Below are 23,529 nucleotides of genomic sequence, written 5' to 3' on the forward strand. Positions count from 1 at the left end.
TGTAGTCAATGGGGCTAGCCTGCCAGCTTGCTATGTTATATAATCTGTTTGATTATATTATTTTGGCTTATATTGCAGTAGATATTATTTCATTATATTTGGCTGTAATGCAAGGAACCTACAGGCCTGTATCCTGTATGATTAGTTAGAGCAAGTTGCATAAGTGTTTGTAACCTTTGGCATAGATAAATTGCCTACCAGTTACCCTTCTGACTTTGGGGAACTGAATGGAGAACTGAAGGTGTTTACCAAAATTCTGGGACACATCAATAACCACAAGGTACACCGCAGGAACATGGAAGAACCAGTTCAGAGCAAAGGTAATGGTTTTGAGAATGAGATAATCGATATTATGTATGAATATGTTATTAATATGTACAAATATGCTAGTCTATAGAGTAAGTGCACCCTAAGATTTATCTGGGTGAGGAAATAAGATTTGGGCACGGAAGATTGGGCACGGATATGAATATTCAGGATAGTGCCAGGACCCTATAAGAGGGCAAACCCCCATGTTGAGGAATCCTTCTCTTCGTTATCTTTCTTTAAGTTCTCTTTTGTTAAGCTATGAGCTCAGCTTCTGCAATATGGCTTAGCTACCTAACACCCAAACCTGATCTCTACCATTTTGGGATTGAGGAACCTGGACCATCAAACTCATTGGACATGCTAGAAACGAGGGTGGCCTTCTGTGTCTCACAATCAGATCCCCCACGAAGGGTGAGTATGCTAGTTTAAATAGCTTTTGTAAAAGGGATCCTACCACCAGGAACTATAGAACTGTACCCTGCTACAAACTCGGGTGCCAACTCTGTTCACATATCTATTCAAGAGACACCATCATAGGACCTAACCACATCAGCCACACCATCAAGGGCTCGTTCACCTGTACATCTACCAATGAGATATATGCCATCCTGTGCCAGCAATGCCCCTCTGCCATGTACATTAGTCAAACTGGACAGTCTCTATGCAAAAGAATAAATGGACACAAATCTGACATCAGGAATCATAACATTCAAAAACCAGTAGAACACCACTTCAATCTCTCTGGTCACTCAACAACAAAGTATTGCTAAAAGTAGCAATTCCTCAACAAAAACACCCTTCAAAAACAGACTCCATTGTGAAGCTGCAGAACTGGAATTAATTTGCAAACTAGATACCATCAGATTAGGCTGAATAGAGACTGGGAGTGGTTGGGTCATTACAAAACCTAAACTTAATTTCCCCAGTACTAATTTCTCCCTACTGTTACTCACATCTTCTTGTGAACTGTCTGTAATGGGCCACTCTCTTACCACTTCAAAAGAAATTTTTCCTTCCTTAGTATCCTCCTGTTAATTGATTTATCTTGTTAGACTGACCTCACACTCGGTAAAGCAACCCCCATCCTTTCATGTATTATACCTGCTCCTGTATGCTCATGTATTTATACCTGCTCCTGTTCACTCCATGCATCTGATGAAGTGGGTTCTAACCCACGAATGCTTATGCCCAAATAAATTGGTTAGTCTCTAAGGTGCCAAAAGGACTCATTATTTTTGCTGATACTGACTAACACGGCTACCACTCTAAAACTACTCTTTTTTTGTGGCTCTGTGGTTTGTAGCTTTGATTACTCTCTCGTTTATTTTAATACAGATCTTAAAATTTTGACTTTGTCCTCAGTGTGAATGTCCTTGCTGCACACCTCAAGAGTCCGGACAAAGTACTGAACTCTCTACATTCTCTAATTCTGTAGCCTGATTTTGGAACAAGAACCTAAGTATCTTCTGGGCAGATCATTGGCAAGCCTATAATAAATCAGCCCTATAAAATCAGGTTAACAAATTATGTTTCTGTGATTACTATCTTGCTATCTTTCTAGTTCAATTCCAATGTATAACCATGGACCAAGGGAGTGGGTACTTATTTTGTGGGCACAAAGTTAGTCTAACGCTGATTATTTACTTACTATTACGGCATTGGGCGCAATGGAAAAAGCTAAGAAGGAGGACTAAAGAGAAGAAAAAGAGGTGGCTGAAAACCTGGATCAACTTCTACATACCATTTCAAAGCTCAGATTTCAATCTTTCAAGTAGTTTACAGAATTAATTTCTAGTTGTAATGTGTTACAAAATAGTAGCTATTAAAATCATGCCAAAACTGAAGTTGAGAAAAAAAGCAAGGTAAGTACGACATTGTTTTTAAGAAGTATGAGACCTTGTCATTTGCTAAGGCTGGAAAGAAACGTCTAACACTACCAGAGAGCTAAAATTACCAGCTTTTCAACAGCAGAAGCCACGCATTTTTGGTTCTGATTATTTGTGGTTAACACATTTACAATGGATATGATAAAAATGAATATAATATTTTGTTAAATATCAAGATTTATTACTGGTTGAGGTAACCTGATCTAATCTTAGTTTTGGTCAATAAATACTAAAGGTCACCTAGACTAGAGTCATTATTTACTAATTAATGCTACTGGAAGTTGTGCACATCTAATGGGCCAGATTCCAAACTCAGTTATACCCAATGCATCTGAGATCAGAATCTGGCCAGCGAAGCAGAAAAGAGACTTCTGTCTTGTGCTTTGTTTGTCCTCAGGAAGTTGTTTAAAAAGGCAACCTTTTAACAACTTTGTTTTGGCAGTTCAAACAGAACCTGAAACACATATCACAATAATAATGGAGAATGTGTAATGTTTAATATACTTCCATCTGAAAAAAAGAGATCCACTACCAGTGTTTCCCCTACTGTGACAGGGTGTTCACCCCACACAAGGCAGAGTGGGTTAAAGTAGGTCAATTAACCTTATATGCTGAACCTAGAGGAGAGCCAGAGCTCAATAAGCCTAATGGAAGAAGTATTTCCACTGGGAAGGAGCAGGTTGGGCCTGTATAAAGGGCTGAAGCTGAGAACAGAAGGGAGCTGCTGCAGAGGAAGTAGTTGGCAATCACTCCCTGAGGGAAGGGAGGTTTCTTTAAGGCTACAGAGTCTTGACAAGTCAAAGGGAGGAAGTAGTTGAACCGGGGAGGCTGGGGGACTAAAAAAAGGGATGTAGGAAAGAGCCCAGGGAAACAGCGACAGGGTCTGGGAGCAAGAAGACTGTAGCTGCTAGACATATGGTCCCTGGGCTTGAACCTGGTGGACCCCGGTTTCCCTGTCAGCAGCTGGGAAAGTTGCACAAGACCTAGCCTTGAACTGGAAGGCTGCCTGGAACAGCATGTGGACAGTGGATCCAGTGGGATGCTGATATCCTGGAACGGGAGAACTACAGTGACCTGGCTGGAGGACTGAGTCACAAAGAGGGAGTACTGCGAATCCAGACGAGTGAGGGGGAGATGTGGTAGGAGCAACTGTGAAATGGGGGGCCTCAGATCTGAAAGGAGCTAATATCTAGTTGTCACCATAAGGAGGTGTCCCTACAGCGAGTGAACACCGTTACACCTGCACATGCTACATCTAATACTGGACAAATTGATTAAGAAAAACAGCATGCAGCAGACCATCTATTAATCAACCTGGAAGCCACATCAATTTATTCTTAACCCCAAAAAAGCCTTTATAACAATGTCTGAGAATAAGAATTGTTCATCTGAAGTGATCACTAAATTAATAAACACTCCTTAAACTTTGTCTGATTTACTTACTGTATTCACCTTTCATGTAGTATTTAAGGTACATTTTCACAACAAACAAAGACCCACCAGAGAGTCTCAGAGCCTGGGTCAACTTACTGGAGCTCATGCTGAGGAGCTAAAAATAGCAGTATAGATAAGGCCCTACCAAATTCATGGCTGTGAAAAATGTGTCACAGACCATGAAATAAGTCCTTCTCTGTGAAATCTGATTTCCCCCTTGCTACTGGGAACACCTCAGCCAGGGGCCTCCTAGGTGCAAGTCCTGGCTGGGATTGGAAGGGAAAAGACTTGTCCTTCCCCTGCACAGCTGCTCTCACTCTCAGGGGGAGATCAGACCCACCTCCGAGTGCCTCCCCCGCTGCAGGAAGCTCCAGCCCCGGAGGTTCCTGCAGCTGGAGGAGGCTTGTGGAAGTGGGTTGTCCGATATCACCCAGCTGCTCTCCTAGCTGCAAGTCCCTCCTGGGCTGGGAAGGACAGGACTTGTCCTTCCCTTGCATGGCAGTTTTGGAGGGCAGGGAAAAGAGATCAGATCCACCTTCCCCTGCTGCAGGAAGCTCCCCGTCTAGCATCAGAGGTTCCTGCAGCTGGAGGAGGCTTGTGGAGGTGGGTCCGATATCCTCCTGCTCCTGGAAGCACCCCAGCTAGAGGGCTCCTAGCTGTTAGTCCCTGCTGGGTTGGGAAGGGACAAGACTTGTCCTTCCCTTGCACGGCAGCTCGGGATGGGGAGGGGAATCAGACCTACTTCTGAGTACTTTTTGGGTTGAGACCCCCATGGTTACAACACCATGATATTTCAGATGTAACCACTGAAAACATGAAACTGACCAATTTAAAAACCCTCTGGCCATGAAACTGATCAAAATGGACCATGAATTTGGTAGGGCCCTAAGTACAGATGTTTGGGCTCAGGCTCTGAAACCCAGTAAGGGTCTTGGAACCTGGGCTCTAGCCCAAGCCTGAACATCACTACTATTTTTAGTTCTGCAGAGCAGGGCCAGCAAGCTGAGTCAGCTGACCTGGGCTCTGAGACTCACTGCTCTAAAGGGGTTTGCTGTGTAGACATCCCCTAAGCACTCTAAGAGTTGAAGCACCACGGTGACTCGTTCAGAGGCATCTGTAAACGGATTATGTGGTAATACTGCGCAGAATTTGAATGTCATAAAAACATTGGAAATGGAGTATTGGGATGACTAGGTGGTAGCAAAAGCTAACCTACTGTAGTAAATACTATCTGTATCAAACTAATCTATGGACTGGAAAGTAACGACATTTTCCTTCAAGAGATCTTTGTGTTTAAACAGAATATGCCACCATAAATTAAAGCTACATATTTTAGGGCTAACTAAACTTTTGGTCTGCACAGTCTAGAATTGCAAACCAGGGAGTAGTAGAAATTTATTTACCAAAATCATAGGATTTGTACAATCTTAGGGTTTTGCTAATTATACTACATAGCTATTTCTTAAACAAGAATGATGTAATTACAGTCAACAAAATATTTCTCAGAACTATAGTACAGAATAAAAGAGACATGGGTACCGTAAACAGAAGTTACCTTCCCAGCTGATCCAAATGCAAAGAGACCAAGATCTTCATAAGAAGTGACAGCTGTTGAAAGAAAAACAAAAGTATTTCCAACTTCATATTCACTTAGTTATGAATAGTTGGGTATGGTTTATTTATTTATTTTTATACTGATAAAATTAAAGCAGTATTTAATATCCAAAAGCTATATTATAAATGAGAATCATAAAACACTTTCTTCAACATACATTGCTCCATATACATAATCTGTATGCTCAGTAGAAATTTATATTACAGTAGTTTTACATTAAACATGATTACAAAAACATGGATACCACATCACCTTCTCTTTAAGGATTCTTGTAGATTATACCATGGACTAAACAATTCTGAACAATAGTCATTAAACAAAACTAATTATTTTATTTCATTTTCATAAAGAATAACCGGGGCAGCTTTGTATTATAGTGGACAAATCTTTCAAGAAACGTCAACCTCACCACCCAATTCTACCCAACTCCAACTAATTTCAGAGAGAGCTGAAGGTGCACTATACTTTGCAGGGTCAGGTCCTAAGAACAATCACTACAGATCCTTATATACAGTGTAACCTGCACTGAGGCCCATCTTCAAAAGTAATCACTTGACCTAAGCAACCATATTAAAGTAATCCAATATTTCAAATATTATATATGCTGGTAACTTAAAAAGGGATCATTCTGAACGGAAGAATTAATCTCAAAATATTGGTCGATGCACATTTTGTTACAAGAAAATCAAGGAGTATCAAAAAGATGTAAATTATTCTCAAAAATGCCTTTTTTCTAGTCTATATTAATGCAGGACATGGCTGAGATTCAAACTGCTGTAAATATTTTAGAAGGCAAATCAGTCTTAAACACATGATTTTATTTTTATAACTCTTATACTCTTTCCTCTCACTTAGCCCTTTAAAGTGTGCTTTACCATCTCTCCCCATGTCACAATTTATTTTGGCCCCAACCCTACAAGCTGACCTGCCAGGACAGACCCCCAAGCTGAGTCCCCCTGAAGTCAATGGAATATCACATGGGAGAAAGCATCAGCCTGCATCAATCAAGTTGCAGGATTGGGGCCTCAGACTAAACTCAAGACAGAGACACTTATTTGTCTGTAAAGTTATACACACAGTAATAATTACTGTAGCACAGATAAATAACAGAGAACTTAATCATCTTGTAGGCCTTTTGCAAGCTCAGTGTATCACATTCCTCTCTAGTACCATCATCAATATGTTGTGCAAAAACAAAATGAGCCAGAGTTTGCTCTGTTACGCCAGTGTAAACCTGGAATAACTCTGCATTTATGCTAGAAATTAAGTCCTGTGAATAGTGTGGCATTTATTCTCAATTTTTCAAAAGTACAACAATTTGATTTAAAAAGCAAAATAAACTCTACCAGTTTAAAGACAAGGTAGTTCAGCAAAAATTTACGATTTCTGAAACATACTGCAACACAAGGGAAATCCAGTTGTATCCGCTGAGATGAAATTGACAATTACGATACCAGTAACACTGATGGCTGCAAACTTCACATATAAAAACGTAGCAGCAGCAGCAGCAGCTCACAATAACCTTAACCCTCTACTTCTGCAAAATCATTCCAGCTATTAGCTCAATCCTCCTATAATTGAAGACTGAACAACCCTCAACACACAACTTGGGAGTAAACAGCAATGTTTATCTGCTAAGCCATTTGATCGCTACTATTAATTAGATTCGGTCACTGTTACAAATCCAGAGTATTTGTGTCATTAAAAAATTAGAAACACTTCTATTAAGCACAAACATTTTAGTCATAACGTCTTATTGGAAATCTATCTCCCGTTACAATGGAATTCATATAGAAGCTTCCTCTGCAGACAGCTGCATACCATTTCTTTTTACACTCATTTTTCACCACAATGGACAGTTTATAAACATTGTCAAGGTACTTTTCTTACCATAAAAGTATATCCCCAACTCATTCTCTAGAATTAACCACTGCAATTCCTTCCTTCCCAACCCCAGTTGCACATTAGCTCATTATTGTACGTTTGTTCAAAAATGCTGGCCTCCTGCATTTTTTTAAAGAATATGTAATGATCTGTTTTGAAGAGTACCCCACATATAAAGAACAGTATACATTTCACTGAGATAGAGACATAGTAGGTCAAGCTTGTGGCCTTTCAGCCTTAACAGGTTTCCACTAAAAGACCAGCAATGTTCTGTAACCTGGAAATATCTCATTGTTTTTACAGGAACCATTGACCAAAACTATATTAAATGTAACCTGACTGCAACCATCTAAAAATCAATGAAAGCCGGTAAGTTTACATCCAGGAATTTGAATACATTTTTTATTCAATGAAGTACCGAGGCATATTTCTGGTCCTAGTTTAGCCTGGCAATGAGCTAATTGGTAGAAATTATTAATTGGAAAGGTGTTATTCTACAGCATGTGAAATAATTCATAAAATCACTTTACTGACATTGCCTCCTTATACTTGTTTGTATATGTTAAAAAAAAAAAAAAAAAAAAAAAAAAAAAGCAGCTTCCCAGAAGAGCTTAGGGACCTAGAATATAAAGATGTTTAAAGCCTCAAAGTTCACCAAGTGGAAAGTTCCTTTACTGTAAAATAGCTTTTCTTCCATTTCTCCCCCTTTGCCTGCCCCAGTAAGTTTCTTTGCACTGGGTTGTCCATGAAGATAATAAATAAAATCAACATAATACCACCACCATTTAGGATGGATATGATACAGTGTTTTTCATCCATTGTTTTGAATACTCTGTACCATTTTTTTATCCTCATTTTACAGATGGGAAAACAGATTAAATATCTTGCCCAAAGTCAGAAAGCATGTCAATCACATAACTGGGAATAGAATCTATGTCTCCTGACTTCCAGTCCAGTGCCTTATCCACTGCATGGATACCTCCTATGAGAAATGATAAATACTGTACTTTAAAAGATTGTGGTAATAGGGACCATATAAAAACCTTCAGTGGACAAAGAATTTTCAAACCTTTGCACTATCAGGTAATGATTCCTTTCTAAACTTGGAACCTTAACTGACCGGAGAGAAAAAGGTAGCCACCAACTATTCCAAAAGCATCAAGCAGCTATTGCTCTCTTTCATTAAAGTATCCCTAACCTCTATTGATTTTTTTTTATATTATATATAAAGTATGCAAAAAGGAATCACTCAACTGATGAAGACAGAAAAGGAGTACTTGTGGCACCTTAGAGACTAACAAATTTATTAGAGCATAAGCTTTCGTGAGCTACAGCTCACTTCATCGGATGATGAAGACAGGAACAGCAGAATCAGGAAATAGTCAGCTGAGTGACCAAAGCTAGCTATGGAAAACAAAGGCAATAAGGAAAGAAAAGAAAGCTCTCTCTTACCATGAAAACCATCCTTAAAGTGAAGACGACAGATAGGGCGGTAATGACAAGATGGATGATGGAGACAGAGACCAGGTTATACCAGAAAACCTCCATGTAGTAGAATTTAAGGAACTGGAATCTTAAGGTTTCAATAATAGTTTTTAAAAAAGCATGATATAAATAATTAGGTGGCAGCTGATTAGATATCGTAGAGAGTTAAGGCTCCAAAGCAAACACTCCTGAACTATGATACGTTAATACTAAGGATCTAGAATCAGAAGACACACCAGAATCAAGCAGTGTCAGATGATCTCTAAGATAGAAGAGGTATGCAAAGAGCAAGGGGATGGAGAACAGTCAAATAAGATTACCAAGCCTGATAAGGTATCCATTAAAGTGAATGAGTGTCCACAATGATGCTAATTTAGGGCTTGCAGCTGCTCTTATGACTCCAAAGAAAGCAGCAGCAGCAGGATCTTGGAGTATATATATATATATATATGTAAATAAATAAAATGTTTGAATCCAGAAGCTGTTAAAATAGTCCTTACTAAGCTATATCAGATATTTGCATTTTTTCGTGCATCTTTACAGAATTTCTGGGAGCTCAAAAATCATTTAGTACATACCACCTACTGCAAAAAAAAAAAAAAAAAAAAAATTTAGTCACAAAGTTTCAGAAGTATGACAATGTTTCAAAAAAAATCACACTTATAGATGAGTTTTATAACAAAATAATAACAAATCTTAATTATCAAAATATTACAGCAATAGTGAGATATACAGTATCATATTTATACAACATTAATTCAAATAATTTTACAGGGTCACATCTTTGAGATGTAGATGAGACAAACTATAGACGAATGCTCTATATATTCTCTTCACTTACCAGTCTGAATGCACATACTAAGCAGCAGAAATACAGAGTAAGAAGCAAGGCTGGCAACAATCAGCAGCAAGATACTAAAATATAAAATATTGAAGTTTAAGGCATTTCTTAAAGTAAAATACATGTTCTCTTTTTAAATCTTGTGCAATAATAAACCAGTAAGAAGTTATCACGAGACAGGACTTCCTCATTTTATGGCTTACATCTGCTGACCAAAGTTCAAATGGTCACCAACTTATCTGCTGTTTACTATGTTCCACTACACTTCACATTTTTATATGCTAGACTATAAGTCATCACAGATTTTATTTAGGACAAAAGCACTGCACACGAATCATTTCATAACCACAATTGGAACATAACCACCAGAAACTGCAACTCTACCGCATGTGTGTTTGTATATATATATATTAAAGTGAACTTAGTCCTTACAGAAGGAGTCTGACTGACAATGGTAGTTAGTCCTCTATTTATTCACAGAATAGGTACAGCATGAAGAGCAGAAATACAAACTTCCCTACACTGCTCAGCAGAAGTGCATCAGCCCTATCCTGGACAGCCCAATTTGACACCAATTTAATGGTAATGTAATGAGAATTCAGGTCACTACCTCCACAGGCCAGATTTGAAATAATAACCTAGAAGTCAAAGGGTCCATAGCCTTAATGACATAAATACAAGCCACCCAGTCCTTGTACAATGTAATATTTTTCCATACAAAAAAAATCTCAGCTCAGATCTTGCTCCCCACTTTAAATACTGTAATAACTTTTTGTTTTATTTTGTTTTTAAAAGAACATGTAAAGGTCATTTTAGAATGGATATGTATGTGAAACTAAAAACTTACCTAAATCCAATGATCCCTGTGTTGGCCATGGCATAGGATAAACCAAGTATTCCACTTCCCATGATTGCATTCATTAAATTAAATACTGAGAAACCAAAGGAAACACCTGAAGATGCATGATTCAGGGCTCTCTGAAAATAGGATAAACAAATACAATTAGTATGAGGGTTTTGTGGTTTTTGTTTGTTTGTTTGTTTGTTTGTTTTGGAGAGACCAAAGAAATTTCAGCCACATAATCTCTCCCTCTCTCCATCCAGCAGACTCTTATAAAACTCTAGAACCCAGACTTAACAAATAAATAGTACAGCATAGTAATGATCCCCAAACACAGTAGTTTTCTACACAAACTAGAGTCGTTTCGATTAGAATGTGGTTAGCTTTGTTTGTTAAAGAAGGCTTTGATAGCCAATGGAGTGGGGGAGAAAGGGAGAAGAAAGGAAAGGAAACAGCAGCACTTGGGAGAGTTGAATACTTCCAAGCCTTAGTTAATCAAACATCTCAGAAAAACTGTTCTCCTCACTTTAAAGCCCTGTACTACTCTGTGTGCCTGTATCTCTGCTCACTTCTTCCTGCTCCACTCTGTAGAGCCAAATCTCCTTGCTATAGACCCCACTTTGTATCCTTGTCATCTTTCTGCCACCTTCTAGGTATTATTTCACTAGTTCAAACTATCCTTTGAGCTTGAGAATCTTTTTTTTCCATGTGCTAAACACCATCTCCTCTCCTTAAAATATCTCCTCAAAATACGCTTTCTTCATAGAATCATAGAACTGGAAGGGACCTTGAGAAGTCATCTAGTCCAATCCCCTGCATCAAGGCAGGACTAAGTATTATCTAGGCCATCCCTGACAGGTGTTTGTCCAACTTGCTCTTAAAATGATGAACAATGGGAGATTCCACCACTTCCCGAGGCAATTTATTCCAGTGCTTAACTTCTCTGACAGTTAGGAAGTTTTTCATAATGTTTTTCCTAAAGTTTTTCCAACTTAAAGTGCCCTTGCTGCAATTTGAGCCCATTGCTTCTTGTCCATCCTCAGAGCTTAAGAAGAACAATTTTTCTCCCTCCTCCTTGTAACAACCTTTTATGGACTTGAAAACTGCTATCATGTCCCCTCTCAGTCTTCTCTTCTCCAAACTAAACAAACTCAATTTTTTCAATCTTCCTTCACAGGTCATGTTTTCTAGACCTTTAATCTTTTTTGTTGCTCTTCTCTGGACCGTCTCTAATTTGTCCACATCTTTCCTGAAATGTGGTGCCCAGAACTGGACACAATACTCCAGATGAGGCCTAATCAGCGTGGAGTACAGCGGAAGAATTACTTCTTGTGTCTTGTTTACAATACTCCTGCTAATACATCCCAGAATTGTTTGCTTTTTTTGCAGCAGTGTTATGCTGTTGACTCATATCTAGCTTGTGGTCATTTATGACTCTCAGATCCCGTTCTGCAGTACTCCTTCCTAGGCAGTCATTTCCCATTTTGTACGTGTGAAACTGATTGTTCCTTCCTAAGTACAGTACTTTGAATTTGTCCTTATTGAATTTCATACTATTTACTTCAGACCCTTTCTCCAGTTTGTCCAGATCATTTTGAATTTTAATCCTATCCTCTAAAGTAGTTGCAACCCCTCCCAGCTTGGTATCATCCACAAACTTTATATGTGTACTCTTTATGTCATTATCTAAATCATTGATGAAGTCTTCATGAAGTCTTTCAAAAACAAAATGCTACAATATTCTTACTCAATGGCCATGTTACGTATCATTTGTCTGAACTAGCCTATCAGCTTCTTGGGTGGAGACGATCCTCTTATTTGCTTCTTGGGCACCAAGCACGCTAATGCTAATAAAATACAAGCAGCACCAAAACATACCAACACAGTAATTCCCACCCAACCCCCCCGCCCCCCACATCACCATCCGGGCTGCATGTCCCTGCTGGTTTAAATTCAGCCCAGACCAGTAACACCCAACCCAATAGTCGTTACCATCTAATGTATCATCAAAACCGAGTTTGGTGATCTCAGTCGGGTGAACAATTGTTTCACTTCACAAACAACCCACTGGCCCTTAATCTACTTTCTCGGGTGGTAGGATCAAGCCACTAGCCAAGGCTTGAATTGCCCATGGAGAATGATCTATCCTCCCATCCCCAGGCGCCCCTCAAAGCGCAAGCGGGGAGGCCTGGCTAGGCGGGACCTGTCCTGGGGATAAAAAGTCTCCCCTTCCTCCCCTCACACCTACATGCCTGACACCTCCGTCCTCCCCGGCTCCAGCTCAGACCCGACTCTGCCCCCGGGACCCGCCCCCTCACACACATCGCCCAGCGGCGCCGGAGGCAGCAACGGGGTGGACTCCTGCTCCCCTTCCTGCTCGCGGACGGACAGGTACCAGCCCGGCTCGCAGTTGATACTCCCGGGTCCCGGCTGCTGCATGGTGCCCTTCGCGCCCAGCCCGGCCAACCGCTCCACCCCGAGCCCGCTCTCGAGGGGAAGTTGGGCGGCGCCTCCTGATGCCGTCACTCCCCCCTCCCCACCACCGGTCTCCGGCTGATTACGTATTAATGCGCCTGAGGAGGGAGCCGAGCCGTGAGCACGCGCGCTGCTGGGGCCCGGCATGAGGTGAGGGGCGGGCAAGGCTCGCCGCCGGCCGGGGAGTCGGTTAGTGAGGAGGATACGGGACCCTGCGGGCCGAGGCCTGGCGGGGGAAGGGCCGCGCCCGGCCCCTGGTATCTGAGGGAAGGGTCTCACCCTTGCCCCGGCCCCAGACACCCCGTTCGGAGCAGGGGGCTGCGGCTCGGCCGCCGTGAAACCGGCGAGCCGCGCCGCGGGCCGGGGCCGAGCTCCGGCGGGGGAGGGGATCGGAGTCGAGCTCAGCTTTTCCACGAGGCGCTCCTGTCCCCCTGGCTGAGGAGCGAGCCCGACCAGGGGCCGACCCGTTCTGGGCGGGGCCCAGCTGCAGAGAGACGCCGAGGCAGAAATGTGTGGTCTTTACAGATCATCTGCCTCGCCGCTGCTGGAGAGTTGCCGCACCGAAGAGCTCCGTTGCTTTTCATGGTGCAAGGGGTTGGATCACTCCCCTCTGCGCCGGGACACTGCAAGTGCACTAGGACGGTTCTTCTCTTCCTGGTCTTAGCTCCCAGCTCAGATTCATACGCACAAGAACAAGGCTGCAGCCTCTACTGCCAACACAGAAGGGAATGTTTAGTTGTTTACAAAAGTTTCCATTTGAATCAAGTTCAGGGATCCAGTGGTTGGTCTTTTGGGCCCAAGTTGATCTGATCTTGCTCCCTTAAAACAAAACTGGACCTAGTGGTCTGGAAAACCTGCCACTCAAACAAATTCAAAAAGGGGAGGCTAATGTAGGCCGATACCCTGAATGTTGAAGAGACTAAGGCCCAGTCAACTTAAAAATTAAATTCACCTAGCTCCTGGGGCTCAGGAATATAGAAAATATATGTACCCTGAGGGCTGTAGGTAGGTTTGACCTAACTGCCGGTGCAGAGGTAGGGCACTGGAAAAATTGTTCTGTTGACTAGACTACTGCCTCTTGCAGGGATGGATTAACTACATCGAAAGAAAACCACCTTATGTTGTTGTAGGAAGTGTCAGAACTACAGTAGCTGTCAGACATGCCCTAAACCATAATCAGGGAATGAATTCTGTGGTTTGCATCTTTGAAGCAAGACCAGCCTGCTTCTGACCTAGTTCAAGTGCAACCTCAAGACAGAACAGTCCATCTGACATCAATTGTTTTGGAGGGAGACTAGCAACAGAAAATTCTTCAGTTGCTTTGAACCTAGCAAAAGAAAGGCCTTAGCGTACCATCAGAAGAATCTTGAACTGAATCCATTTTCATAATGGCAACAAGTGCAGATTATGGAGCTAAGGAATTGCTAATCCTTCCTTGGTACAGAAGGAAGACAAACACAAAACCACATTTGTCAACTCTTGCCGCTTTTAGATTAATTTCAAGGCACGCCTTTTAGGAGTGAATTACTTGTAATATGAAGGGGACTAAAGAGAGCATGAGTGATTGTATTCAGAACTCCATTAGAGAGTAAAGACAGTCTTTCCAGAAAAACTTAAGAAGGTAAGTCACCCTAAAATAATGTTGCCAAATAAAGGTCCAAGTGGAAACAGCATCCAGACACTCTGAAATTCTGAACTCGTCCAATGATGAGTGGTAGCCACGTTAATTGAGTAATTAGAGAGCATAAGCCACCCTCAATATGCTTTCCAGGAGCATTACTTAAGTCAGGTTTCCTATAAAGGGGCAGTCTAGTGGAATGAGGCAAAGTGAGGAGTGAAACAAGGAAACTTACCCCAGGTCTGTTTCTGTGGTTGTGGAAAGTCCTCTACTTCCATCACCTAACCCTTTGTACAACTGGCCATGCAGGCAGTTGATGTATCTTGGCCTGAGGCAAAAGCACCAAAGCCCATTGGACTAAGCTTCTATATTTTTTTGCACAATACTCAACTTAAGCAATGAGAGCACATACATTCACCAATAGGTGTCCAGTCTGAACACTAAGGAGCCTTTGGTGAGTGAAAAGGGGGTCAAAAATAAAGACAGGTAAAAGATGCACAGGAAAAGGATAAAAACACAAAGGAAAGGTGGTAGCAACTGCATGAGGGCAGGGCAGGATATGAGGGTGCACAGGGAGGTGGATGGCTTTTTACCACCACCAAAAAAAAAATCAGCTGTTTGACTTAAGAACAATACAAATAAGACTTGCATCCAAACAACTGACTGCCATCATGGGAAGACTTACATAATGACACAGCACTCAGATACTACAGTGATGAATGCAATATGAAAACATAGATAGAACTAGTGTCAGAGGATAGCTCTACTTCTTTTTCTTCTAAAACCAATAATAGCCTCATTTTGTATATATTGAATGGGGAGGTAGAGTGGGCAGAAAGCAGCAGCCCTTAGGGGAAACTCTCAAAGACAAGGATTCCTGTTCCAGTTCAGGTTACCCTCCCACAAATGAGCTAAGTCCCTGCAGAGTGGTTCCACCCACCAGCAACTGCAGTATTGCTACCAGTGTTCTCTGATCAGGTTTATCAGAGACAGCAAACAGATCTAAACACATTTGTCTTAATGGGAGTATCATCATGCCCATCAATCATAAGTAAACTTTACCTTTGTATATGGATATGAGGTGATCATCCACCATTACATCAAATTGGTTGAGTTGTGTTTTTTGGCCATGTACAAGGATAGAAATTTGGAGTCTAATTCTCTATGAACTATACAAAACTTGTGAATTAGTTGATACAAACAAACTTTATTTTGTGAGAATTGCAAATCCATGTGACTTGCAGAGTATTTTTTTTTTAAATGGAATGATTACATAATGTCTATAAAAGGAATAATTTCCCTTCTAGGATTTTATGGAGATTATATGGATACTCTGCTAGGCGACTGAAAACTAAACTTTTTAGAACAGCTGCATCAAATACATCATTTCCAGAAGTTTGGTTACTGCTGATACAGTATTTTGAGAGAGTACCTGGATTTTTTTTGGTAGTTCAGAAAAACAGTTTCTTTACAATGCCTGAAATTCTAGAAAATAAAGCTGATCTTGAACTGTATTCACCTCATCCTGAAGTACGTGGAATGACAACACTTGATAGAGCAGCTTTCAAAAGGACAATTGTTGTTCCAGTTCTAAAAGTGAAAAAAGAAGTAATAAACAAATTGTTAAAATCCCTCAAACATACAACACTGCAGCGTCCAGGTCTGAAGCGAGTGATTGATGATCCAAAAGATGAAGACAATAGACTTGTTTTGTTGGATCCTCATAAAATATCAGCAGAATATTCACTGGGAGAATCTGAAAAAGAAGTATTAAAGCAGTTTAATATTGACCCTCATGTGTCCAAGTATAACTTGGAACTGACTTACGACAATTTCAAGACTGAGGAAATCTTACGAGCGGTGCTTCCTGAAGGTCAAGATGTCACCTCTGGATTTAGTAGGATTGGCCATATAGCTCACTTGAATCTTAGAGATCATCAGCTACCCTACAAACATCTGATTGGTACGTACAACCTTCATACTCAACAAATAGCTTTGGGAGAAGTGTATAATTGGATAAGTCATTTTAATAAGTGCCTGAGCTAGAGATTATTATTTTGCACAGGGAAACCTATTGGAACCCCTCGTTTTAAAAATTTCTTACCTTAAACAATCTTTTATTAAAAGTGAATGCTTAGGTTAAAGGGCAGTGGATCAGGCCTTTTAGCAAATTTGAAGTTAATAGTAGTCTATTGACCTCACTGGGCATTGGGTCAGGCCCTTTGCATCTAGCAAATTTCAGGTTAGGCCCATTAAACTCAACCCCTTTATGGCAGGGGAGACCAAGATCAAAACTACCATTTTATTGATACAGCAGCGAAAGCTTACTGCTCTAGTCCACCCTTTGAACTTATGTTACTAGCTGATCTGGTTACCAGTAGAATCACGTTGATATGGCAGTTGAATCGGTCCTCTAGATGATAATGTATTAGGTGTATTACAGTAGTGCTGGAATGCCCTAGAACACTAGAGGTGAAGTGACTTGCCCAAGGTCACATGGCAGGTCACTAGTAGAACTAGGTCTCTTGAGTTCCAGACCAGTGTCCAGCAGCAGCTCCTAAACTTTATTGGTTCACCAACCATCACCTTAAATGGTGAAGTGACTGGATGGAACATCAAGTTCACATATTACAGATTGGGAATCTCTGCAGTAGACAGTACTTTCTCCCTGAAGCACAAGAGCCTTCATTGGGAATCTAACCCTCTTTTTTCAATGTAAAATATTTGCACTAGGGGTTCCCTGTGACACAAGTGGGAATAATTTATTGCACGCTGAATGATTTCACATGTAAGTCATTCTATAGGTAGTTTGCTTTTTTAAAATACAACTCAGAATTGCTGTCATGTCCTACAGGATTTAAAGATTTAGCAACATTTAGTAGTTGAATATCTTTATTCCTTTCTTGCAGGTCAGGTTATAATTGACAAGAATCCAGGAATCACCTGTACAGTAAATAAAATCAATATTATTGACAACACTTATCGAAATTTTCAAATGGAAGTGCTAGCGGGAGAGGCCAATATGATAACAAAGGTACAGTTTTTCCTGTTTTTTCCTGACACACTTCGTCACACCTTGTCGAATCTCCGGTTGTACCCTACTAACCCGAGAAATGCTCTGACCTGCTTTTTACGGACTGGCTGAGGCCAATCTTGTATTGCCTCCACTTTGTTCCATTGGGGTTTTACCAAGCCTACATACCAGAGGCATCTCGCCTCAGCTAGTCCTATCACGCACTTGAGGGTTGGCCGTGAGGCTGGCCTTTCGCAGGGTGTCTAGTATCACTTCTACTTTCCCTAGGTGCATTTCCCAGTCTGGGCTATGGGTGACTAGCATCTAAATAAGCGGCGGCATACCTGGCATGGGGTCGCAGCAATTTATCCATAAATCGTTGGAATGTTGCAGGGGTCCCATGGAGTCCGAAAGGGAGGATAGTGTATTGGAACAGGCCATCAGGTGTGGAGAAAGCAGTCTTCTCCTTGGCGTTCTTGGCCCGGGGAATTTGCCAATATCCTTTGGTCAGGTCCAGAGAGGTTAGGTATCAGGCCTTGCCTAACTGATCAACTAGCTTGTCGACACATGGTATCGGATAGGCATCGAATTGGGATACTTCATTCAACTTCCGGAAGTCGTTGCAAAATCTCAGGGTGCTGTCAGGCTTGGGTACTAGGATGATAGGGCTGGACCACTGGCTGTGGGATTCTTCAGTAACCCCAAGTTCCAGCATCATCTTCTCTTCTGTCCTAATTTCCTCTTTTTTAGCTTCCTGTATCCGGTATGGTCTTATCGTCACCCTTATTTTGGGCCTGGTGAAAATATGACGTTGGACCAGTGTCATATGGCCCGGCTATGTACAGAACACATCTTGGTTCCATTGGATCATATCAATGACCTCTGTTCGTTGTTCTGGGGCTAACTGGGGTATATCCTCACCTGCTCCTTTGGGTCGTCCATCTGAGGTGGAGCTCTCTGAATGACTAGGCATGTCTCTCGGTCACGCCAGGGCTTCAGTAAGTTTACGTGGTAGATCTGCTCTGGTCTTCAGCGGTCTGGTTGTCTGACCTTATAGTCTAATTCCCCAATGGCTTCCACTATTTCATATGGCCCATGCCAGCTGGCCAGGAATTTGCTTTCCACTATCGGCACTAGCACCATCACCCGTTCTCCCAGCTGAAATTTCCGTACTTTTGCCCGGCGGTTATAATATGTCCGCTGGGTCTCTTGTGCTTTTTTCCAAATGTTCTCGTACTATAGGGGTTAGTTGAGCTATTCACTCTCTCATCTGTGTCATGTGCTCAATGACAATGACATTCTTTCCTGGTTTGGGTTGTTCTTCCCAGTCCTCCTTGGCAATATCTAATATTCCGCGTGGGTGGTGTCTGTATAGTAGCTCAAAGGGAGAGAAACCAGTGGACACCTGGGGGACTTCCCATATTGCAAACATTAGGTATGGTAAAAGGGTATCCCAGTCTTTTCCGTCCTGTGCTACCACCTTCCGGATCATACCTTTAAGGGTGCGGTTAAACTGCTCTACCAGTCAGTCTGTTTGTGGATAGTAGACTGAGGTCCGTATGGCATGGATGCAGAGCAGGGTACATAAGTCCTTCATCAATTTCGACATGAAAGGGGTTCCTTGGTCAGTCAGGATCTCCTTAGGGATGCCCACTCTGGCAAAAACCTGAAGTAGTTCTTTTGCTATTGCCTTGGATATGGGGTTTATTAAAGGAATGGCTTCTGGATACTGTGTGGCATAGTCAAGGATGACTAATATGTTTCGGTGGCCCCATGCTGATCTTTCCAGCGGGCCCATTAGGTCCATGGCTATCCTTTTGAAAGGGACTTCAATAATAGGCAAAGATACTAATGGGGCCTGCAAGTGAGGTCGGGGGCTATGCAATTGGCATTCCAGGCAGGAGGTACAATAGTGTTGGACCTCTGCATGTATTCCTGGCCAATAAAATTTTCTTAGGACTCTATCAAGTTTCTTGTCTATTCCTAGATGTCCCCAAATAAATGATTGTGAGCTAACTCTAGTACTGCCCTTGTGTGTTTCCATGGGACTAAGAGCTGCTCTACTTCTTCCCCTTAAATTTGCACTATTCGGTACAACAAATCACGTTTGATCACATAATACGGCCTTGGGCGTTTGGTCTTTCCTCCCAGTTATGATTCTTCTGTAGTTCTCGACAATCCGGGGCCTTGGGTTTGGGACTGTCTTCCTGGTTTGCCGTGTCTCAGCCCCTGGGGTCTGAAACAGTTCACAGGGTGCCAGTTGTATTTCCACAAGGGAGACCAACTCATGGTAGGCAATGGGGTCATTCTGGCCAACCGAAGGCCTGGTGGTAGCCCCTTCATGTACCGGTCCAGTACCAGGAGCTCCATCATTTTTTCAGAGCTGAGGGCCTCGGGGCGCAGCCATTTTCGGGTCGGGTGGATCAGGTCAAACAATTGCAATCAGGGTGTCTTGTCCTCTGTATACTGCCATTACGAAACCTCTGGGCTCGCAATGCCGTGGTTACTCCAGATCTGGCCAGGATCTCTGCCTTCAGGTGGGGGTAATCTTCCGTAGTCTCTGCAGCCATATGGTAGTAGACCTGGACAGGAACGGGGTGAGGATACCAGACCTCTGATTTTGGGGCCAGGCCTCCCGCAGGGCTGTTCTCTCAAATGCCAGGAGGTACGCCTCTACATCATCCTCCCGTGTCTCTCTGTAGGCAGTGGCTGGCCCGTATAGTCCGGGTTCCATCGCAATTGTGGTTCTACTCCATAAGGGCCTTCATCTGGTTTGCCAGCTCCTGTAGCAGAGCTCAGTCCTGGGCAGCCTGATACATGAACAGCCAATTAGCCTCCGGCTGCACCTGAGTCACCTCCTGTGGGTGGTTGCTTGGATTCGGGTAGCCTCCTGCTGGGCCACAATGGCTTGTATTAGAGCCTTGACCACGTCATCCATCTTGGGGACGGGATGGTTTTGGTTAACCCTGGTTTAAGTCCCCAGCGTGGAGATCCCACCACTAACACCACGTGTGGCAAATTGCCAGTATGATTATGATGGGTCCTGCGCTTCCTCTTCTTGGCGGGGATTCAGGGTGCAGTTTCCTGCCCCTGAACTAAGGTATTTACTGTCCCACTAGTAATCCAGAGAAGGGTAGTGGAGAGGGAGGGACCCAGGTCCACCCTCTACTCCGGCTCCCAGCCCAGGGGCCCTAGGGATAGTGGTTCCTTCCCCTGGGCTACTTCCCTCTTCAGCTTGTGGGGCTTCCTGCCCTCTCTTCTCTCTCTGCACAAGCCGGGTGTCTCTTTACCTAGGGTCTTGGTCTTCTAGCCAGCCATGGCACTTCTCCAAACTCTCCTCTACTCCAACTCCTTCAAACTGCTCTCTGCTCCAACTCCAAACCACTGTTCTCCAACTCCTTCCCTTGGCTGATTGAAGCAGGGGGTTTTTATCAGGTGACTAGCTTCAGGTGCTCTTCATTGGCTTCAGGTGCTTTTAATTAATCTATAGGAATCTTTCTTCCCTCTACAGGGAACAAGGCTTCTCCTCATCCTAGGACTTGCATATCTCTCCTATATCGCTGTCCTGCTGCCTTCTGGCCATGCTGCATCACAACATGGAAAGTACTGTACTATTTATTTAACTGGACTGTGAGGCTTAGACAGGAGTTAAGGCAACAATTACTAATTTGGCAATTCCTTTAATTTTTTTGTTTTAACTTTTAAATGTTTCCTCCTCTCTGAAACATAATTGAATAGTTTGGATGTGTAGTGCTGGCAAAACATAGATAGAAAGCATTTAAATCAGAACAACAGTCTGATTTCATTCAAGACAACCAGGTGGCATTAGCTCATAATTAAGCATATTTGAGCTATGTTTCTCTACTACAGGAGTTCTTGCATGAGTGTAAAATAGTAATTTTAAGTTGTTGCTTTTTTCCCCCACCTGGTGATTTACATATGCCAGCTACCTGGATTGACTGACTGAAATATCCCTCATTTGGCCACTGAGGACCATTTAATGGCCCTTTTATAGAAAGAGCTGGGCTGGGAAAGCCAGTTGGCATTGAAGATGCCTATCAATGGCATGAACATCAATGTTCCCATTACATTTTAGTAAAATATTTAATAAATTGATTACTGTTTAAACATACATGTATGTCTGGAACCTAAATACAGTTGGTTTAAACAAATGTCTTGGACTTTTTTCAGACTAGAGAAAACTACATCACTTATGAATTTGACTTTTCTAAAGTCTATTGGAATTCCCGTCTAAGCACAGAACATGGCCGTATCATTGAACTTTTAAAGCCAGGTGATGTTCTATTTGATGTCTTTGCCGGGGTTGGGCCTTTTGCCATCCCAGCAGCAAAGAAAAAGTGCAGCGTATTTGCAAATGATCTCAACCCTGAATCCTACAAATGGCTTCTACACAACTGTAAATTAAACAAAGTGGACAAAAAAATAAAAAAATTCAATATGGATGGTAGGGATTTTCTTCTGGGACCAGTTAAAGACGAGCTAACCAAGGAACTGTCACTTCTGACAAAAGAAAGGAAAAACACTCTGCACATAGTCATGAATTTGCCAGCTTTGGCTATTGAATTTCTAGATGTTTTCAAACATTTCTTAGACAGAAAGCCATGCAGCACTGACCTCCTTCCCACAGTGCACTGTTACAGCTTCTCAAAACATGATAATCCTGCCAAAGATGTTCAAGAACGGGCTGAAGCTTTTTTGGGAACTTCGTTAGAGGGACGCTCTTCTACTCATCTGGTGAGAAACGTTGCACCAAATAAGGAAATGATGTGCATCAGTTTCCAGATCCCAGATGAAGTGCTGTTCAAGAAGCAGTGTACTCATGAAGGTAAATTAAAGCCTGATGCTAGAAACTTTAGGGTTTTTCAACTGTATACTTTGCCTCAAATTATACTTGAGAAAAAAAGACTGCATTTGATGGATTTAAAACTAGAATTCTCTCTGAGCTATGGGGCTGATTCTAGTCTCATTTAGTGGTGTAATTCCAATTTGTTAGTCCTAATTTAGATCCCCTCCTGCACTAAGGAACACACAGGCAGACCCCGGTGCCTTGTAGAATCAGAGCCTCTAAATTGGCAGGATCAGGTTCTATAAATTGGAAAACTTGAAGTTCACGTAGAAACTCCTATTGAGTTCAGTAGAGTCAGGCTTTAGTCCTAGTAAGGTTAATGGCGTTTGTTCATCACATGCTTACCTTCCACCCTCCCTGCCGATTAATTTTTACACCCTTCTCCTCTGACAGCTTTGATGCTGGACTCTTTGCCGTTAATTGAAGTGCCACAAGTCCTGCGTAGAGACTTTAGTTTTAGTGTAGAGACTCTGTCTTGTGTAGAAATGTATTAAATGTTAACGTACTACTTTCTGAACTTGTTCCAGAGAGTCCTGAGGAACCAGCCTCTAAACGTCTGCGCCCAAATGAAGCCTCTTCAGAATAAAAATTGACTAATTTAAAAGACTAATACAATTTTGTGCAAGAGAGCTAGGTGGGAAATCTACCCTCAAGTCACTGAAAGCAGAATGGATTTACCCACATACACCAAGAAAATGGTCATTATGCATGAAAGTCTGGTTTGGTTTTTTTTGTGAGCACCTTACTCTAGTGCATTTTTTAAAAAACAGGATCAGTAATTAGACAGGATTGTTTTTTGTTGCAGAGAATATTAAACTTTTTATTTTCTCATGTTATGTGTTAGTTCTGTCATATGTATGTTGTCCTTGGGGGTGGGGAAATGGCCAGGGAGGGTGTGATAGCACAAAAATTGTGAATGTTTCCAGATGTAGCTTTATTTTGGGCATTTGCAATTTATGGCAACACATTTTTATTGTAAACGTTTTAGATGGGACAACATGGCCCATTCTATTTTTGTAGAACTTTTTGAAGGAGAATTGTATGTACGTTAGGGAAGGCCATCTGTATTAGTGCAAGCAGAACTGGGCTCTTTCACGTGCAGACAGGTTTGGTGCTTACATGTACTGCATTTGCGTGAATGGAGAGTGCATGAACACATGAACAGCTTTCGTGTAAGCAAGACAGCTTTTTGAAATTTTGACCTAAGGTATAAGTAAACACCTGTACCTGTGCCACTGTACTGATAAATGGCATTACCATC

General features: G+C 42.0%; 2 protein-coding genes across 15 annotated transcripts in view; one reads left to right on the plus strand and one right to left on the minus strand.

Annotated features, from left to right (window-relative positions):
• The window catches only part of SLC38A6 (solute carrier family 38 member 6), a 52,836-nt gene extending 40,006 nt beyond the window's left edge, over positions 1-12,830 (minus strand). For 4 of the 13 annotated variants that reach the window (XR_006282363.1, XR_005293617.2, XR_005293615.2 and 1 more), the window contains exons 1-4: positions 12,618-12,820; positions 10,302-10,432; positions 9,455-9,528; positions 5,185-5,237 (exon numbers count right to left, since the gene is read on the minus strand). Coding sequence is in view for 9 of the 13 variants with exons in the window: in XM_043517617.1 (XP_043373552.1) it covers positions 5,185-5,237; positions 9,455-9,528; positions 10,302-10,432; positions 12,618-12,734 (375 nt within the window). In the remaining 4 variants the exon portion in view is untranslated. Of the gene's footprint in view, positions 1-5,184; positions 5,238-9,454; positions 9,529-10,301; positions 10,433-12,287 lie in introns of all 13 variants that reach the window. The other 9 variants (XR_005293618.2, XM_038406546.2, XM_038406537.2 and 6 more) reach the window with 8 other exon arrangements.
• Positions 12,824-23,104, plus strand: TRMT5 (tRNA methyltransferase 5). Of its 2 annotated transcripts, none has more exons than XM_038406534.2 (5): positions 12,824-12,920; positions 15,696-16,351; positions 17,298-17,422; positions 21,593-22,247; positions 22,796-23,104. In XM_038406534.2, the coding sequence occupies exons 1-5, from the start codon at positions 12,916-12,918 to the stop codon at positions 22,852-22,854; spliced, it is 1,500 nt and encodes a 499-aa protein (XP_038262462.1). In that variant the 5' UTR covers positions 12,824-12,915; the 3' UTR covers positions 22,855-23,104. The 2 variants fall into 2 exon arrangements, with proteins under 2 accessions (XP_038262462.1, XP_038262463.1); XM_038406535.2 differs by lacking the exon at positions 12,824-12,920 and adding an exon at positions 12,960-14,391.
• The last annotated feature ends 425 nt before the right edge of the window (positions 23,105-23,529 follow it).

This window comes from Dermochelys coriacea, chromosome 6 (assembly GCF_009764565.3).
Source record: "Dermochelys coriacea isolate rDerCor1 chromosome 6, rDerCor1.pri.v4, whole genome shotgun sequence".
In the NCBI taxonomy this organism is placed as follows: Eukaryota; Metazoa; Chordata; order Testudines; family Dermochelyidae; genus Dermochelys; species Dermochelys coriacea.